Raw genomic sequence first — 17,608 nt, 5'->3', positions numbered from 1 at the left:
TCAAAAATTTTGTACGAGACATGTTTGTAATAAATTAGATAGGAAGTTGAAAATGTGATCATATTTTTTATAGTACTTGATTCTTTCCTTGGTTGTGTACCTTGGCTTAATCTCTTTAAAAATAATATATGTGTGTAAAAACCAAATGTGTTAGAACAGTAGGCGTAACACAAATCTAACTGAATTTATTTCTCTTTTTTCTCTCTTATGAGTCAGGCAGAAGAGATGACTGCTTGTGGTATTTAACCATTTAAAAATATATGTAACTTCAATATAAATAGATTAGACTTTAAGGGTAAAAATGCTAAGTATACATATTGCCTACTTTTCTGCAGAAAAAATGATTTATTAAAAATTTTAATTTGTGCCATATCTCCTACCTAATATTTAATTTGATTTTATATTGAGAACCCAAAAGTTTAGTTCATGTTTATGGAGATATTTTTACTTTGCCAGTAACTTTATTTTGAAGGTCACTGGATTAAGTCTTTGTTAGCTTGGGATCATATAGATAGATTCTAATTTTAGTTCTATCATGTAAAAGCTGTGTGAAATAGGTGGGAACACAGCTTTTAGATGACTGAGGCATTTTCCTGATCTATAAAAGAATAATACCTTGAGGATTAATTAATCTGTCTGTAGTACATAGCACATAGTTGTTATGTGCTAACAACTTAACATAACATATAAACATAACATAACGTATAACACTTTTTGTCATTTGTCATTCTTGGCCCCTTTCTGCATTCTCCAAATCTGGAAGCTTCTCAAGGAGGGGTATGGAATCTTTCATTCCTCTCGTCACAAACAAATATTTTTTCTTATTAAATAAGCAGATTATTTATTTTCCTGCAACCTTTCCTATTCTCACCGAATTCTAGCCTTTAGAAGAAATAAGTCTTTTGATAACAAGGGGAAAATATGGTACTATTATAGCATATATTCTAGATAATTTATTCCCCTCTACCCATACCCTTTATCCCCAGAGACTCTTAGAAATATGTCCATTCCCCCAATTTATGCTAATATCTATTTTGATTTTAATCATGTCATTAGATTTTGACCTGAAAGGTTTGAAACCAAAAGGTTTCTACAACATTTTTCTGCTTTCTGTTACAAGTCATTTCAGTTCAATACATTGCCTTTAAAAACAATTTTGTATGCTTGGGGTGAAATTCGAAGGATGTACAGGAATTAGCCAAGCAGGAAAATGCATTCTAGGTAGATAGCACTCATGTTGTGTATAGTGAATACAGACAGAGTTATTACAATGCTTTTAATTTCAAAATGGGAACTGTTTGTTTCTTGTGCTTCCTAATGTTCCCTATTGGGGATGAGCAGGCTTAAGTCTATAGCTATATACCAGAGTTACAGCAAAATATGGTAAGAGGTAGGAGAGCAAAGAAGGTGAGTATGGATGCCTTTATAAAAAATTACAAGGGCTTCCCTGGTGGCGCAGTGGTTGAGAGTCCGCCTGCCAATGTAGGGGACGCGGGTTCGTGCCCCGGTCCGGGAAGATCCCACATGCCGCGGAGCGGCTGCGCCTGTGAGCCATGACCGCTGAGCCTGCGCGTCCGGAGCCTGTGCTCCGCGACGGGAGAGGCCACAGCGGTGAGAGGCCCGCGTACCGCAAAAAAAAAAAAAAAATTACAAGAATAGGGCTTCCCTGGTGGCGCAGTGGTTGAGAATCTGCCTGCTAATGCAGGGGACACAGCTTTGAGCCCTGGTCTGGGAGGATCCCACATGCTGCAGAGCAACTAGGCCTGTGAGCCACAACTACTGAGCCTGCGCGTCTGGAGCCTGTGCTCTGCAACAAGAGAGGCTGCAATAGTGATAGGCCCGCACACCGTGATGAAGAGTGGCCCCTGCTTGCCACAACTAGAGAAAGCCCTCGCACAGAAACGAAGACCCAACACAGCAAAAATTAATTAATTAATTAATAAACTCCTACCCCCAACATCTTAAAGAAAAATTACAAAAAATAAATAGGATAATATTTTATATCTTTTTAACTTGTGTGTTTTATTCTTAAATCTGGTTTGATTTTTTCTTAGAGTAAAAATATTTCTTGTTAAATATAACTTTTAGTTTATAAAGAAATTCAGTACCTCACATAGAATTTGATTTATTGCCAATAGAGACTGCAATAACAAAGGTATCTATTCTCTAAGAAAGTTTTTGCTCTTGTATTACTCTCTGTGTAGTATGTTTGGTTTAATATATTCAGGTTTATACATTATGGAGGTGTCGTTTCAAAAGACAACTAGACAGTACCTTTTTGAGTCATCATTGTTTAAACTGCACTGGGTAAGCATTCTGTTCTTATGTTTTCTTTTGAAGATCTAGCCAGCAGTTACATGAATGCTTGTATTGGTAATAGTTTGGGTAGCTGGTTTTGGAGAGAAATCCTATGCTACAACTTGATTAATATCACTATTGTCCTACTTCTTTAAATTTGTGTATTGAAGAGGAATTAGTAGTTAGGTCTTCTTTTACTGTTAATTCTTTGACTACTATATATCAGAGATGAAATTGCCTTGTTTTTGTACAAAGGAAATAGGAAAACACAAAAAAAAACCCACATAGAGCTATCTTTTATGTTTATATTATTCTTGGGGCATTTCATTATTTTACTGTTATTTCTCAGCCAAATGTAGTAAAAGCAGTGATTAGTTCATGTACCCAGAAGGACCGAGATACTTTAATAATCAATGATTGATGATTCTTTTTTCCTTTTAGGAGAGAAGCCACAAGTCTTACCGTCCCTTAACAGTATTGACGTTTCGCTTAAATTATTTGTTTAGTGAACTGAAACCTATGTCATATCATCTCCTAAATATGATTTTTCATGCTGTGGTTAGTGTGATATTTCTTAAAGTCTGCAAACTCTTTCTGGATAACCGGAGTAGTGTGATTGCTTCTTTACTTTTTGCAGTGCACCCAATACACACAGAAGCAGTAAGTAAAACTATAAATTGATGTTTTTTGCATTATTCCTATACGTGTCTATAATGGTATATATTTTTAAGGAAAAAAAAAATTAACCATGACTTTAATCCAAGTATTTGAAGACTCCTATTGGTACAGTGTCTTAACTTATTAGTGTAGAGTCTAACTTTCCTACTATGTAAAATTTTTTAAAACAAATTTTGAAACAAACATTTATTCAAGAACATAAGATGTAATCACTCAACTTTAGTGATGTAAAATATAAATGAATACAGTAATTTTCTTTGCTAATTTTTATATGAATAAAGATTTTAAATATTTGTCAACTTGGCATTTTTTTTGTTTCAAAGGACAGAAAATAATAAGAGAAACTTATGTAAGGGATGAAAATTTATCAAAATACATGCAGACATGGACAGATATCGTAACAGATGATGCTCAGTAATTTCTTATTGTCTATTGCCATGTGTTTAAAAATTGTGAGCTGTCTCTACTATTGCCAATATGCTCATCACCAGCACATTCACAAACTATAACTGTATTTTTCTTGGTAATCTTGAGACTCCAGAATTGCCTCTCAGCAGAGCAAAGAGGACTCTATTCAGTTGCTTTGTTACAAGCTTTCAATTTTAAACAAGAGTCTGTATGCTTAAACTCTGCCGGGTGTGTGTGTGTGTGTGTGTGTGTGTGTGTGTGTGTGTGTGTGTGTGTGTGTGTGTGTGTGTGTGGAGGGGAGTTGTGCGTCTCTCCCAGTATCTTGAAACTTTTGGTGTCTAGCTGAACATTTTTCTATACAGCTACAAAAATAATAGGTTGCTTTAAGTTTTATAGTGAGTTCAGAATACTTTAAAGGGATTTGGGGGCTTTATATTTAAATTTTTTGAATTTAAAAGGATGTTTTAAAGTTTATTGTCTTTTTAAATTTTAGTTTGCAGGTTTATTTGTGAGCTATAATGTATTGAGTTTATTATATTTTTGTATTTTAAGAACACTTGTATTTTAAGAAAACATGTAAGAACTACATCTAGATAGTGTAGTATAATTGTGTAAGATGTTACCATTAGAGGAAGCTGGGTAAAGGGTAAACAGGACTTCTCTATACTATTTTTGTGACTTCCTCTGAGTCTATAATTACTCCAGAATAATAAAAGAACTGTTACAGTCACTGATAAATTTACTTTTATAGAAGACATACAAATTCACCACATGAGGGCACTCAAAGAATGCTTAAAAAAACAGAAATGTGCACTTGAAAAGTTATGGCAGTTTAATTTCTAATTCAACTACTGTTGCAATTATAGTTAAATTTTCAAGATGCTTTTTATTAATATGAACCCCTCTCCTTCCCTTTCTAGGTAACAGGTGTTGTAGGAAGAGCAGAACTTTTGTCATCTATCTTTTTTCTAGCTGCATTTTTGTCATATACCAAATCAAAAGGACCAGATAATTCCATAGGTAAATGTCTAACATTTAACTTTTTACTTTAGCTATAAAACTCGATCAAGTAATTTCTGTTTACTTCAAGTGGTTCTTATAAAACATATGCCATTTTTGGTATTTATCTTTATATATCATGCTATTGTACTTTAGCATCTATGGACATAAGAAAAGTATGTGACATTGTCAATATTAAAAATTACTGTTTGTAGTTTATATTTTATCATGACTAACAGTTTCTATTTGATCTAATTTTTAAAAATTTCCCTAGAATATAAGAGTTTTAGGATCATTCTTAGTTCCATTTGCTGTTACCTGTAAATGATGAAGTACCAATACTCCAGTTGTCTTTATATAGGTAACACATGTGAAGGCTATGAATTGTATTGTTTAGGCAAAGTTAAAAGCCTGTTAGAGTATAACTTTTATTATGTGTTGATCATAGTTCAGCTATTTAATGAGTCCCCTCCATGTAGCCCACCCTGGAAAATGCTTTGTATACATTAACCCATTAGCGCTAATGATGTCAGAAAACAAATTCCAGGCAATAAAATGATTTATTAAGAGTGTGGGCCCAATGTGCATGAAAGGGCACATACTGTGAAGCGCATTATGACCTTAACCTGTACTTGGTTAATCTTAAAATTTAATGCTGAGTTTTTTTTCTGTGTTGTTGGAGAATTTTCTCACTATAAACCCAAGGCACTGATGATAAGGAGCTTAATTTTGTATGTATGAAAACAAAGTTTCAAGAGAGAAGCAATTTAGTTAAACAGCTTCTTAGATTTGTAATATGAGTAGGTTTCCCTCTTGATGCTATATGCACAATGCCTTCTTAAAACAGTTTTGAGTTCAGTATAACATAGTGGTTCAAAGCATGGACTCTGGAGTCTGGTTTCACATTTCAGGTCCACCATTTAGTAGCTCCATTTACTATGTTGGTCAGATTACATAACCTCTCTGTGCTTTAGTTTCTTTATAAAATGTAGATAATAATAGTCCCTACCTGTTGAGAAGGATTAGTTGAGTTAAGCATGTTAAGGGATTTAAAGCAGTACTTGGCTCATAGGAAGTGGTGTCCCTATTTTTCCTGTTGCCTGTAATGCAGTGAGAGGTAGTTCAGTAGCTAATATAGAATTGCAAACTAATATCATCTTTAAATACCATCCTAAGCAAAACATGAATGATAAACTTAGAAAATACTGTGAACTTCAAGACCATGATCAGGCTCCTGCCTATCTCTCTAAACATGTCTCCTGCATTTTTGCCCTAGTCACTTCACTATAGCCAAGCAGACCTTCTTGCTACTCTTAAACAAGTGAAGCACTGGCCTTTATACTTGTTGTACCCTCTTTCTTGAATTTTCTTCTTTTAGATCTTCACATAGTTGTTTCATTTATATTCTTTACATCATCAGGCCTCAGCTCAACGGTCTCCCTCTTAGAGAAGTTCTTCATTCTAACTAAAATATCCTTTCATTTTATTATATTTTTGATCCTTAATAATTTTACTTGGTCCTTTTTAATGATTTCATATTCTTTATAACTCCAGTATCTTTCCTTTAGAATTACTTATTTTAAATTCTTAGTCTTTTCAGTTAATTCTTAATTAGTCATGTATGTTGTTATATTTGTGCTCTCTCTTTTATAACTGTGGTACCCTTCAGGTATCTACTTATTTTGGCTTGTGAGCTCAGGCCACATGTTCTCTGAAAGTTATCAACCACTGTGAGAAAGTGATAAAGAGAAAGACCAGCGCCACTCTGTCCATCTGGTGACTCATTAAAATCCAGGGTGGAGATCTCCAGGTTCCCCAGGGCCACTGTTGATCACTATTGTTACCATTCTACCAACTACCTGCTCTAGTCTCTTAAAGAGAATCAGCGTTAAGAACAGGCCAGTCTACCACCCCCCTGCATTTAGATGCAAGGTCTGTGGGTGGAAGAGACTGCTGAAGAGTGGTTGGTCATTTTGTACCTTTAAAAAAAATCTTACTCCTTATCCCAGCAGGGCTTCGGAAGTATTCTCATTTAATCCCTGGAACACCCACAACCTACCGTAGCTGCAGATTTCTACAGTAAAGGCGCAAATAATGATTTACCCAGGGCAGTCAGGATTGGCTAGGAAAAACGTTTAAAAAAAATCTTCTCACTCTCTGCTTTAGATGTAGTCCCTCGAAACACCCATGCAAACATACATGATGTTTAAGATAACCTTCAATGCCCAGGAATTTCTCTCTTTTTTTGTTTTTAATATCTTAGAAGCCATATTTTCCTCTCACTTAATCTTTCTAGGCTTGATTTTGGGGAAAGGGGCTAACAGATCAACAGGTCATGCTAGTTTACCACTTGACCAAAACAAAAACCAAATCATGTTGCTTTCTATCCCTTTAACCTACATTTCTCATAAAACTCATTTTTAATCTAAAAATACATAATTTTTTTAACCCATTTATTGTTCTCTTACAATAGGATATAACCTTCATTAGAGTAGGTAACTTTCTGTCACTTTCTTATCTCCATTTCCTAGATGGTTCCTGGTATACAGTGAGTGTTCAGTATATATTTGTTGAGGAAATGATTAGGTGAATGAATATAATATATTTTAAATTCTAATTGAAAACATACTGAAACTTGCTCAGGACCTCTCTCTGTCCTCTTTTCCGCTATGGTATTTTGTACGCCACATTTCATTATTTCACTCCTGAGACCACAGTTTTGTCATCATCTTTGTATTCTCCATTCTATCTAAGGTATTTGTCCTATGCAAAGATTTTCAATTTGTAATTATTTAATCACTTCAAATTCTGGGTTATTCATGTCCCATACCCTTTTCACAAGCATCATTCATCTTAGGCCCTTTGCACTTGATTTTTCATTACTTTAGGTTTCTGCTCAAATGTCATCAGTAGCACCACTCATCTTCCCCCCCTCCGTTTTATTTCCCTTCACTTTCTGCTTTTCTCTATAATACTTAGGTCACCATTTGACAAAAAATATTTATTTATTGTTTCTCTCCCCTACAAATGCAGTAAATACTTAAAATAACTATTTAAATACATGATTACTGAAGGTGTGTACCTTTACACATGTAAAGTCAGCTTGGAAACATATTTTGAAATTGGAATAGATTTTGATGATTGAAATTGATTCTACACTTATACATGTATTTTTTTTTTTCAGTGTCAACTTATTTAGCAGGGGTACTTGTTTTGGACAAAATCACACATGGTAACTTTAGCCACAGAGACCTGATTATAAAAATCAAAGTGTATATGTTCATAAAGTAATTTAGTCACCAAAGAACTAAAGTGACTGGTTTCAGCAAAACGTTTGCCTTTATTAGAACTATTAGTTGCTTACATTGAATCCAGCATCTTGGAAGGCAGCTGTTTGATTTCTCTTCCTTGGAGTGAAAATACAAATTAGTGAGAAGCTCTGAATTTAGTATCAGAAGAACCAAGTTAAAGTCATGGTCTCCTTATTGTGCATGACTCTTTTTAAACCTTCAAAATTCTTTCCTCATCTTAAAAATGAGTATGATTGCACCTGCCCTCATATCCCATAAGGTGATTGAAATGCAATGAAATATGCTAAACTGGTTATATAAACTGTTTAATATACCTATTTTCAAGGCCATTGTTTCCCACTAGTTTTTAATCTGTGCATACCCATTCAGGCATACCATTCTGTATCATCTGTATCATTCATTTGCCAAGCTTATTCCCTCCTCTATTCCTTTATTCATACATACCCCTTTCCCAATTCTTTCATGTCCTGTATATCCTTCAAGGTCCAACTTAGGTTCAACTTGTTTTGTAAATAATCATCTACTAATTTCTTTGCTCTGTGAATTTCTTGGTGACTTTAGCAGGATAGTTCAACCCTTGATATAATCTGTTACATTAATATTGATGGTTTAGGCCTAACTAGAATATGAGATACTTTTTTGAGGAAGGAATACTATTATATCAATACTTAGTATTTCCAATAGTGTTCTCATTTTTTTTTTTTTCAGTTGTTTTTCCTTTCGGTAATGTTACTCTATAGAGTATTTTAAAATTGAAAATGATTTCAAAAACAGATGTTTCTATATGAAGCCCAGTGACAAAAGAAAAATGTATTAGATTCATGAATTCTGTTCTTTTTTATACCTGGATTTAAGTCAGTTATTTGAGTTTACTTTGATTAATGTCCTTAATAAAAACTGAGGTTACACAATCAAAGTACCATATATTTCTTAAACTGGAAAAGAATTAGAAATCATATTTGCCAATAAGAAAACTAAAGCTCAGAAAAGTTGCCCAGAATCACAAAGCAAGTTAGTAGTAGATCCAGATTTACTCTCACAATTCATGGTTCTTTAATCAAATTACTACTGAGTAGTAGACATTTACTTAAAATTGATGAAGTAGGTTTTCCACTTAAATAGAACTTGTGAATATTCTGTTACAAATTTTTTAAAGAATAGTATTGATTTAAATGCTTATTGCTAACATGTTTTAGTTTTTATAGTCTTTTTTTAGTAAGAATGGTACTGTAGTTTGCCCAGTATTTTTCACTTTCAAGTTTTTTTTTAATTACTCACAGATATAATAAAGTATATAGGTACCTCTATGATAATTTCAGGTATTTATCTTCATTTCAAATTGATAGTTCATTAATTACCACACTCAACCTTGTAAGTTTCTCTTCTCCAGATTGGCCACTCTACCTTTGTTTTTAAATGTTAGCATTTGGTTAGATAATTTTCCTGTCCACAAAAATTTTTTAGTTCAAATTATATATCGATTTTTTTAATATATAAAGCAAAAATTACAGCATTTCAATATGTTTTAAAATATAAAGTATGTCAGTGGAAAATAACAAATGTGAATATAGAATCACAAGTAAAGTTTTTCAGTAATGTCTAATAGTTATCTAACTTAAAATATCCTTTTATGATATTATAAAATTGTTTTGTGTGTTTTTATATTTTTCTGTTCTTAAATTGCAGTGTGGACTCCTATCGCGTTGACAGTGTTTTTAGTGGCTGTTGCAACACTGTGTAAAGAGCAGGGAATAACAGTTGTGGGAATTTGCTGTGTGTATGAAGTATTTATTGCCCAGGGGGTAAGGAGAAATCTAAATTTCCTTGTTGCTATCTTTTATCCTATTTGAATCAGATTATAATAAACTTATTTTCTAAATGTATTATTATATAAATTGGTCTGTTTACCAATTATGATTACTAAAAATTTGCAAGAAACAAGCATGTTTTGCCTTCATACCCACTGAAAATTTCTTAACATTTTATATTATACCTTCAGTTTTTTAAGGAAGTTTCAATAATGAAACCATTAAGCAACTTGGGAAAGCACACAGTAATACTGTACAGTATAATTAATTATTGGATAAGATTATTGGGCTCAGTTTTATTCATTATCAGCTCCACCATTTGCTCCATGTTGGTTTTATAATTTTGGTCAATTTTTATTTAATCTTGCATTTAGAAAGTATGATAATTGTTGAAAAATTACAGTAAAGTGCTATTTGTTACTTAAACATTTTTTTTCTTTTCTAGTATACTTTGCCATTATTATGTACTACTGCTGGACAGTTTCTTCGCGGAAAGGGTAGTATTCCATTTTCTATGCTGCAGACACTAATAAAACTCATTGTTTTGATGTTCAGTACACTATTACTTGTTGTGATTAGAGTCCAGGTTATTCAATCCCAACTTCCAGTATTCACCAGGTATGATATTCTGGTTCTTTTGTTTTCTTCCATCTTTTTTTTTTTTAACTTTGCATTTTAAGTGATTGTAAATGTTCCAGAAAGTCTTTGATTTACATTGAGGTTTTTTAACAGCTTTATTGAGGTATAATTAATACTTTTTTAAAACCTGCATATATATAAAATGTACAAATTAATAGGTTTTGACATACGTGTACACTCATGAAAACATCACAGTCAAGATAATGACCCCCCAAAATTGGTTAAGTCTTCTATATCCTTAGTGAGTTTTGTCTACTTGTTTTATTGATTATTGAGAGAAGGATGTTGAAATCGCTGACTATAGCTGTAGATTTGTGTATTTTGCCTTGCAGTTTTATCAGTTTTTGCTTCATGTTCTTTAAAGCTCTATTATAAAGTGTATCAGTGTTTAGGATTGTGATGTCCTCTTAATGAATTGATCCCTTTATCATTATTAAATGAGCTTCATCTCCAGTAGTAGTCTTTACTAAGACATTCATTTTGCCTTATATTAATGTAACCACTCCAACTATCTTTTGTTCGTGTTACATGGTTTATCTTTTACTTTTTAAATCTATCTATATCTTTATTATTTAAAGTAGATTTCTTGTAGGCTGCATATAGTTGGGTCTTCCTTTTTTGTTTGGTCAGATAATCTGTCTTTTAAATGGGGGGGTTCAACTGTTGATAGTTTGTTGTAAATCTACCATCTTGCTAATCGTTTTCTCTCTGTCTTGTCTGTTCTGTGTTCCCTTTTTTTCTCTCTCTCTTCTTTTGAATTGAGTATATTGTAATACTCTGTTCTTAGCTCCTTGTTGGCTTATTAGCTGTATATCTTTGCTGTGTATTTTTAGTGATTGCTTTAGGGTTTTTTGTTTATGTCCTTTGCTTATCACAGTTTATCTGAAAGGCATATTATAATTGCAAGTATATATAGTATAAATGTCAGCATATATAGTACAAATATATACAATAAATTTTTATGTAAATATATAAACTTATTATAAATAAGAACTTAGCCTTGGTGCTATTTGCATACATTTTTATTGAGTATACATTGTAAATCTGACAATACATTGTTAACTTTTGCTTTCAACAATTATCTTTGGAAGAGATTTAAATTTTAAATTCTTTTATGTTACCCCATAGAGTTACCATTTCTAGTGTTCTTCATTTCTTTGTTAGATCAAGATTTTCATCTGGCACCATTTTTCCTTGTGACTGAAGGACTTCCTTTGACATTTCTTGACATGTAGGACTGCTGGTGATGAATTCTTTAAGCTTTTGTATATTAAAAAATCTTTATTTTACCTTCATTTTTGAAAAATATTTCCCGTGAGTGTAGAATTCTACATTGACTGTTTTTCATTCACTAATATAAAAATGTTGCTCTGTATTCTCTGGCTTGTGTTATTTTAAATGGGAAATCTTATCCTTATCTTTATGCTTCTGCATGTAGTATCTTTTTTTTTCTATGCCTGCTTTTAATAGTTTCTCTTTATCATTGTTTCTCTTCTTATATATTTTTTTAAATTGAGACATAATTGACATATAGCATTGTATTAATTTTAGGTGTACAATATAATGGTTTTATACACACACACACACAAATGATTATCATAATAAGTTTAGTTAACATCCGTCATCACACATAATTACAAAAATTTTTTTTCCTTTTGATGAGAACTTCTGAGATCTACTTTCTTAGCAGCTTTCAAATATACAATACAGTCTTGTTAACTACAGTCATCATGCTGTACATTACATCCCCAGGACTTATTTATCTTATAACTGGAAGTTTGGGTGAAGATGGGCAAAAGGTACAAACTTTCAGTTAATGTTTCTTTTATCTTCTTGTTTCTTATGCTTAGGTTAATTGAGCTTTTTAGAATCTGTAGGTCTTACTTTATATAAATTTTGGAAATTACTTCTTGAAATATTTTTTACTTTGCTCTCCACTCTTCTTGTAGGACTCCAGTTACATGTATTTTAGGCTTCTTGAAGTCATACTGATGCTCTGTTTATTCCCCTTCCCTCCAAAGCTATTTTCCCCATTTTCATTTTGGATAGTTTCTTTTGTTGTATCTTCAAGTTTACTAATCTTTTTTCTGCATAGTCTAATCTGCCCTTAATTTTTTCTAGTTATTTTTCATCTCAGACATTGTTTTCATCTCTGTTTGAGTTCTTTTGGGGCCTTTTTTGTGTATTCCATGTTTCTGCATGTTCCAGTACTTTAATGTCTTTATCTACTAATTGTATCATTTGTTGGTCAATTTAGATTGTATAGTTTTTCTCCTCATGGATTGTATTTTTCTACTTCTTCACATGCCTGGTAGTTTTTTAATAGGTGCCATATGTGAACTTTACCTTAATGTATTCCTGTATTGTAGACCATTGTTCTGGGATGCATGTAAGTTATTTGAAAAATGTTTCATCTTCAAGTCTTGCTTTTAAGCTTTGTTTTGGGAGACCACAGCAGCATTTAGGATAGGGCTAATTTTGCTTCCTTGCTGACACAAGACCCTTCTGACCACTCTACCAATAGACTATGAATTATGAGGATTTCCACTCTGGCTGCTGAGGAACTATTCCCAGTTGTATTTGATATTTGTGAATGTTTATCTAATCCTTTCAGAAGGTATTTTCCTAACTGTATTAGTTTTCTTAGATATGATTTAACAAATTACCAGAAACAGAGTGGCTTAAAGCAGCAGGAATTTATTCTCTCACAGTGCTGGAGGCCAGAGTCCAAAATCAAGGTGTCAGGCATAGTTGGTTCCTTCTGAAGGCCCTGGGAAAGAATCTGTTCTGTGCCTCTTTCCTAGCTTCTGGTATTGACATTCCTTGGCATGTTGCTGCATCACTGTAATCTGCTCCATCTTTACCTGGCCTTCTTCCATGTTTGTTTCTCTGTATTTTCTCTTCTTTGTATAAGGACCTCAGTCATTGAATAGTGGGCCCATCCTCATCCAGTATGACCTCACCTTAACTGTAATTACATTGGCAAAGACCCTACTTCCAAATAAAGTCACATTCTGAGGTTTTTGATAGACATGAACTTTGGGGAGACATGAATCAACCCACTACACTGTCCCCTAGGTATTTCCCCACATATGTGTGCTGATCAGTTGTCATTAGTACTGGAAACTGGAGAGAGATCCTCTACAGATCTGAGTTCTTTCTCAGCAGCTTTCTTCTCTCTGTTATTCTGCCCACTAATTCTAACCCCCTGGACTTCTAGGGCTCCCAGCTCTATCTTCTCAACTCAGAGATCCAAGTGGATTCCACTCAGGTTCTCTCTTGCTGCACAGACTAAAAACTCTATTGAGGTACTAATCTCTCCAGGTAGGGCTCCCCTCATTTGTTTTTTTTTCCTATCAGGTATTGTCCTTCTTTGCCTGATACTCAGTATATTAAAAGAAGTTTTAGGGCTTCCCTGGTGGCGCAGTGGTTGAGAGTCCGCCTGCCGATGCAGGGGACGCGGGTTCGTGCCCCAGTCCGGGAAGATCCCACATGCCACGGAGCGGCTGGGCCCATGAGCCATGGCCGCTGAGCCTGCGCATCCGGAGCCTGTGCTCCGCAACAGGAGAAGCCGCAACAGAGAGAGGCCTGCGTACCACAAAAAAAAAAAAGAAGTTTTATATATATTGTCTATTTTTTAGTTGTTTAAGGCTAGAAGCAAAAGTTTTACTGAATTTTAACAGTCTTCATATCGTTTTTTTCCCTGCTCTAAGATTAGCATTATTCCATTTCACCTTACTTATCTAAAGTTTAAGAGGAAACTTAGACTAGTTCCCTATTCAGTTTTAAGTGACAGACATTACATGCAAGAACTTTTTTTTTAAACAAAAGCCCAAAATATTGTTCATGTTGCTATCCATGATAGTTCATTTCTGACCCTGGTTAGAATAAATTTTATTCAGATAATTTCTTTTATGCCCAACACATTCTTTGTGATTTTCACATAATTATCCTTTTTTTCTCTCTCTGTCTTTCCTTTTTCTTTTTTAAATTGAGATATAGTTGATTTACAATGTGTTAGTTTTTGGTGTATAGCAAAGTAATTCAGTTTTACATAAATATATATATATATTCTTTTTTAGATTTTTTTCCATTATAGGTTATTACAAGGTATTGAATATAGTTCCCTATGCTATACAGTGGGACCTTGTTTATCTGTTTTATCAGTATATGTAGTAGTGTGTATCTGTTAAACCCAGGCTCCTAATTTATCCCTTTCCCACCTTTTCCCCTTTGGTAACCATAAATTTGTTTCCTATGCCTGTGAGTCTGTTTCTGTTTTATAAATAAGTTCATTTGTATCATTATTTTAGATTCCACATATAAGTGATACCATGTGATACTTGTCTTTCTCTGCCTTACTTCACTAAGTATGATAATCTCGAGGTCGATCCATGTTGCTGCAAATGGCATTATTTCATTGTTTTTTATGGCTGTGTAGTATTCCATTGTGTAATAATTATCCTTCTTAACAGCATTTTTTTTCTTTAAAAAATAATTACTTTTTAACTTCCAGAATTTCTGAGTCTAGCCATGCTAAACTAAACAGCTCATTTAAGCATGATAGTATGGGAAATAAATTGAATTGTAGATAGATATTTTATATTTCCTTTTTCACTAGTTTCAGTGTTTTTGTTCTGTTTATCATTCCTTTCAGAGAATTTGAATCAACTGTTTTCTATCTCTAGTTTTACAATATGAAAATGTGGTTTATAGGTGTGAATGTATTTGTTTTGTATATGTGTGTGTGGATGACTGTATGGGGTATGTTATAAATATATATTTTCCAAATGTAAGCATTTAAAAATGTGTGTGTGTGTATGTATTTGTGTGTGTTATACAAATTTTATTCTGTTACCCTTTGAGGTTGATGGTAATATGATTTGACTTGCTTTGACATGTACTCTTTGACTGCAGTTCAATTATTAAATCACGTATCCTAGATAAACTGTTAATTTTTTAAAATGAACTCTGAAAGTGGATTACAGGGGAAAAGCTTTGTATTCAGTTCTGTTGATTATTTTGAGAATTCAAGTCCTGAGTTTCAAGACTTAGTATTTTTCATATATGTATATATTCAAATATGAAAGTTTAGAAAATATTATTCGTTCAAAAACTGTGTACTTTTTCTCAACCATTTGATATTTTTAAGAAGACCAAGTCAAATAAGTAGTAGAGGTTGATTTTTCATTGGCTTATTCATTTTAAAATGAGAAATAGGGTTTTTAAAGGACTATATGTTAATATAGCCAATACAATTTAGAACATAGCCTAAAGAAATAAAAATCTGAAATGATTCATTTAAATGTACTTTTAAAAAAATGATTTGACTTAATATGCAGAAAATAGACTAAATTAATGAAATGTACATTTAATGTATCATGGCCTATATAAACTAGGCTATAAGCTTATATTAAGTAGAACACAAATAAAATGTTACATAGGTACAGTTACTCCTCTGTACTGGGAATTTGGTTTTTAGCTTTCTAGAAGTCTAAGCAAAGAGGAAAAGCCCATAGGTAATATAGTTTTTTCTGTTCGTGACAAAAAAAAAAACATAGTAATTCTTTCTAGGAAGCGTAAGTTTTATTAGCACTTAGTGGTGAAAGAAACGTCTCATGTAGGAAAACATTGGTTAGTGTTCTCAGAAGCATTCATAAACACATGCAACAATGAATCTTATAAAACTTTTCTTATGACTTTTAATCAGAAGGTCATAATTTAATGAAAGTGCTTCTGCAGAATGTCATAATATTATAGAATGCATGTCTGAATCATAATAATAAACTAAAAATAGATCACCTGCTTGCCCTTCAAACAGTTCTTCATAAATATCATTGCTCTCAACTAGGCATTTCATAAAGGTTAGACAGTTTGAACTTTGGCAAGAGTCTGAAATATCCATAAAAATATTTGTCTTCGGTTTAACAAGATTACATGTAGAATATTGCTTTTATTATTATTGTTCAGTACTTTATTTATATCTGTTATATATTAACTTTGTGTTTAAAAAATGTTTTAGTTTAAATAACTTTCTTTTTCATTCTTTACACAGGTTTGATAACCCAGCTGCTGTAAGCCCAACTCCTACAAGGCAGCTAACTTTTAACTACCTCCTTCCTGTGAATGCTTGGCTTTTGTTAAATCCTTCAGAGCTCTGCTGCGATTGGACCATGGGAACAATACCACTTATAGAGTCATTTCTAGATATTCGAAATCTTGCCACATTTATTTTTTTTTGCTTTTTGGGGGCTTTGGGAGTATTCAGTCTCAGATACCCTGGTAATTCCTCCAAGACTGTTTTAATGGTAAGAAAGTTTCTTAAATTTTTAGGTGATATTATATTCAGTTTATTAATTAAGAGTGCCTTTAATTCATCAAAAGCATCTTTAAAGAACTACTGTCTTTCTTCGTTCATGTCATCCTAATTTATGAACTTATTTTAGGTTATCCTAGAATTATATATCAGAATTTGACTAATGCTGCACATTCAGCATATGAAACAAAGAGTGATTATGAATTTCCATAATTTGATGGGAACTCTGAAATCATGAAGCATTCTTTTTAGCATCATTTTTTTTAATATATTTCTTACCTTTACCCAACTAGATTATACACTCTTTAAAGAAATGAGTCATATTATATACTTCTTTGTTTTCTTGGCACAGAGAAGAGTGTCAGGTAAGATAAGCAACTAGAAATACATAGCCCTTTATTTTTCATTAGCAAGACTTTCATTACTCCCTGAGGTTTTTCTTACTGTGTTCAGAGAACTCTGATTAAAGTCTTTTCTTGTTTTTCTGAGATCTGTTTCTTTGTAATTTTCTTAACTCTGCCCTCACATCTTACTCATAATAATTCTGTTGCCTCTTACTTTAAATTATGGAAGAAGATAATAATCTTTAACTTTTCTTGAGCATTTACTATATGCCAAAAAGTGGTTTTAATACTTTGCAAATATATTATTTCTGGCTGCAGTCACTAGATTCACTTATTCATTCAATAAAAATTTTTGATTTTCAGCCTATGTAGCAGGTAGCATTTTAGGCACTGAGTATATGATAATAAAAGGAAATACAGGGTCCCCATTTCTAGAGAACTTGCATTCTAGAGAGATTTGAAAGAATATAGGGTTTGAAAAAAGAATACTTACTATTCTTTTTGGACCTGTTGAGTTTGAGGTACCTATAAAACAATATGATAGAGATTTCGAATAGCACTTTGTGTCTGGAGTTCAGTGGCGAAGACTGAGCTACACGTAAAAATTTGATTGATTACCATAGAGAAACTTGATAATTGCCGTAGAGATAGTAATTGAAACCAGGATGTGGAGAAGAAGGCCTATGGAGAGGTTATAGAGCAGCCTTTCTCAACTGGGATTTTGTCATATTTCTTAGAGATGGTAACTAGCTGGCACCGTTCTAGGTGTACAGAAGTTAATTCATACACATAATGCATGCCTTAGAG

At 32.9% G+C, this 17,608-nt stretch overlaps 1 protein-coding gene across 6 annotated transcripts in view; it reads left to right on the top strand.

Annotated features, from left to right (window-relative positions):
- The window catches only part of TMTC3 (transmembrane O-mannosyltransferase targeting cadherins 3), a gene marked incomplete at its 5' end in the record, with an annotated part of 314,399 nt that overhangs the window by 14,186 nt on the left and 282,605 nt on the right, over window positions 1-17,608 (top strand). For 4 of the 6 annotated variants that reach the window (XR_013830631.1, XR_013830632.1, XM_079938133.1 and 1 more), the window contains 5 exons: window positions 2,740-2,958; window positions 4,305-4,404; window positions 9,381-9,496; window positions 9,948-10,120; window positions 16,197-16,449. Coding sequence is in view for 4 of the 6 variants with exons in the window: in XM_079938133.1 (XP_079794259.1) it covers window positions 2,740-2,958; window positions 4,305-4,404; window positions 9,381-9,496; window positions 9,948-10,120; window positions 16,197-16,449 (861 nt within the window). Of the gene's footprint in view, window positions 1-2,204; window positions 2,308-2,739; window positions 2,959-4,304; window positions 4,405-9,380; window positions 9,497-9,947; window positions 10,121-16,196; window positions 16,450-17,608 lie in introns of all 6 variants that reach the window. The other 2 variants (XM_079938134.1, XM_079938135.1) reach the window with 2 other exon arrangements.

The sequence above is a fragment of the Stenella coeruleoalba genome (genome assembly GCF_951394435.1).
Source record: "Stenella coeruleoalba genome assembly, chromosome: 11".
Taxonomy (NCBI): Eukaryota; Metazoa; Chordata; class Mammalia; order Artiodactyla; family Delphinidae; genus Stenella; species Stenella coeruleoalba.
The sequence above is the reverse complement of the archived record's forward strand: the minus strand, read 5'-3'. Positions and strand labels throughout refer to the sequence as shown.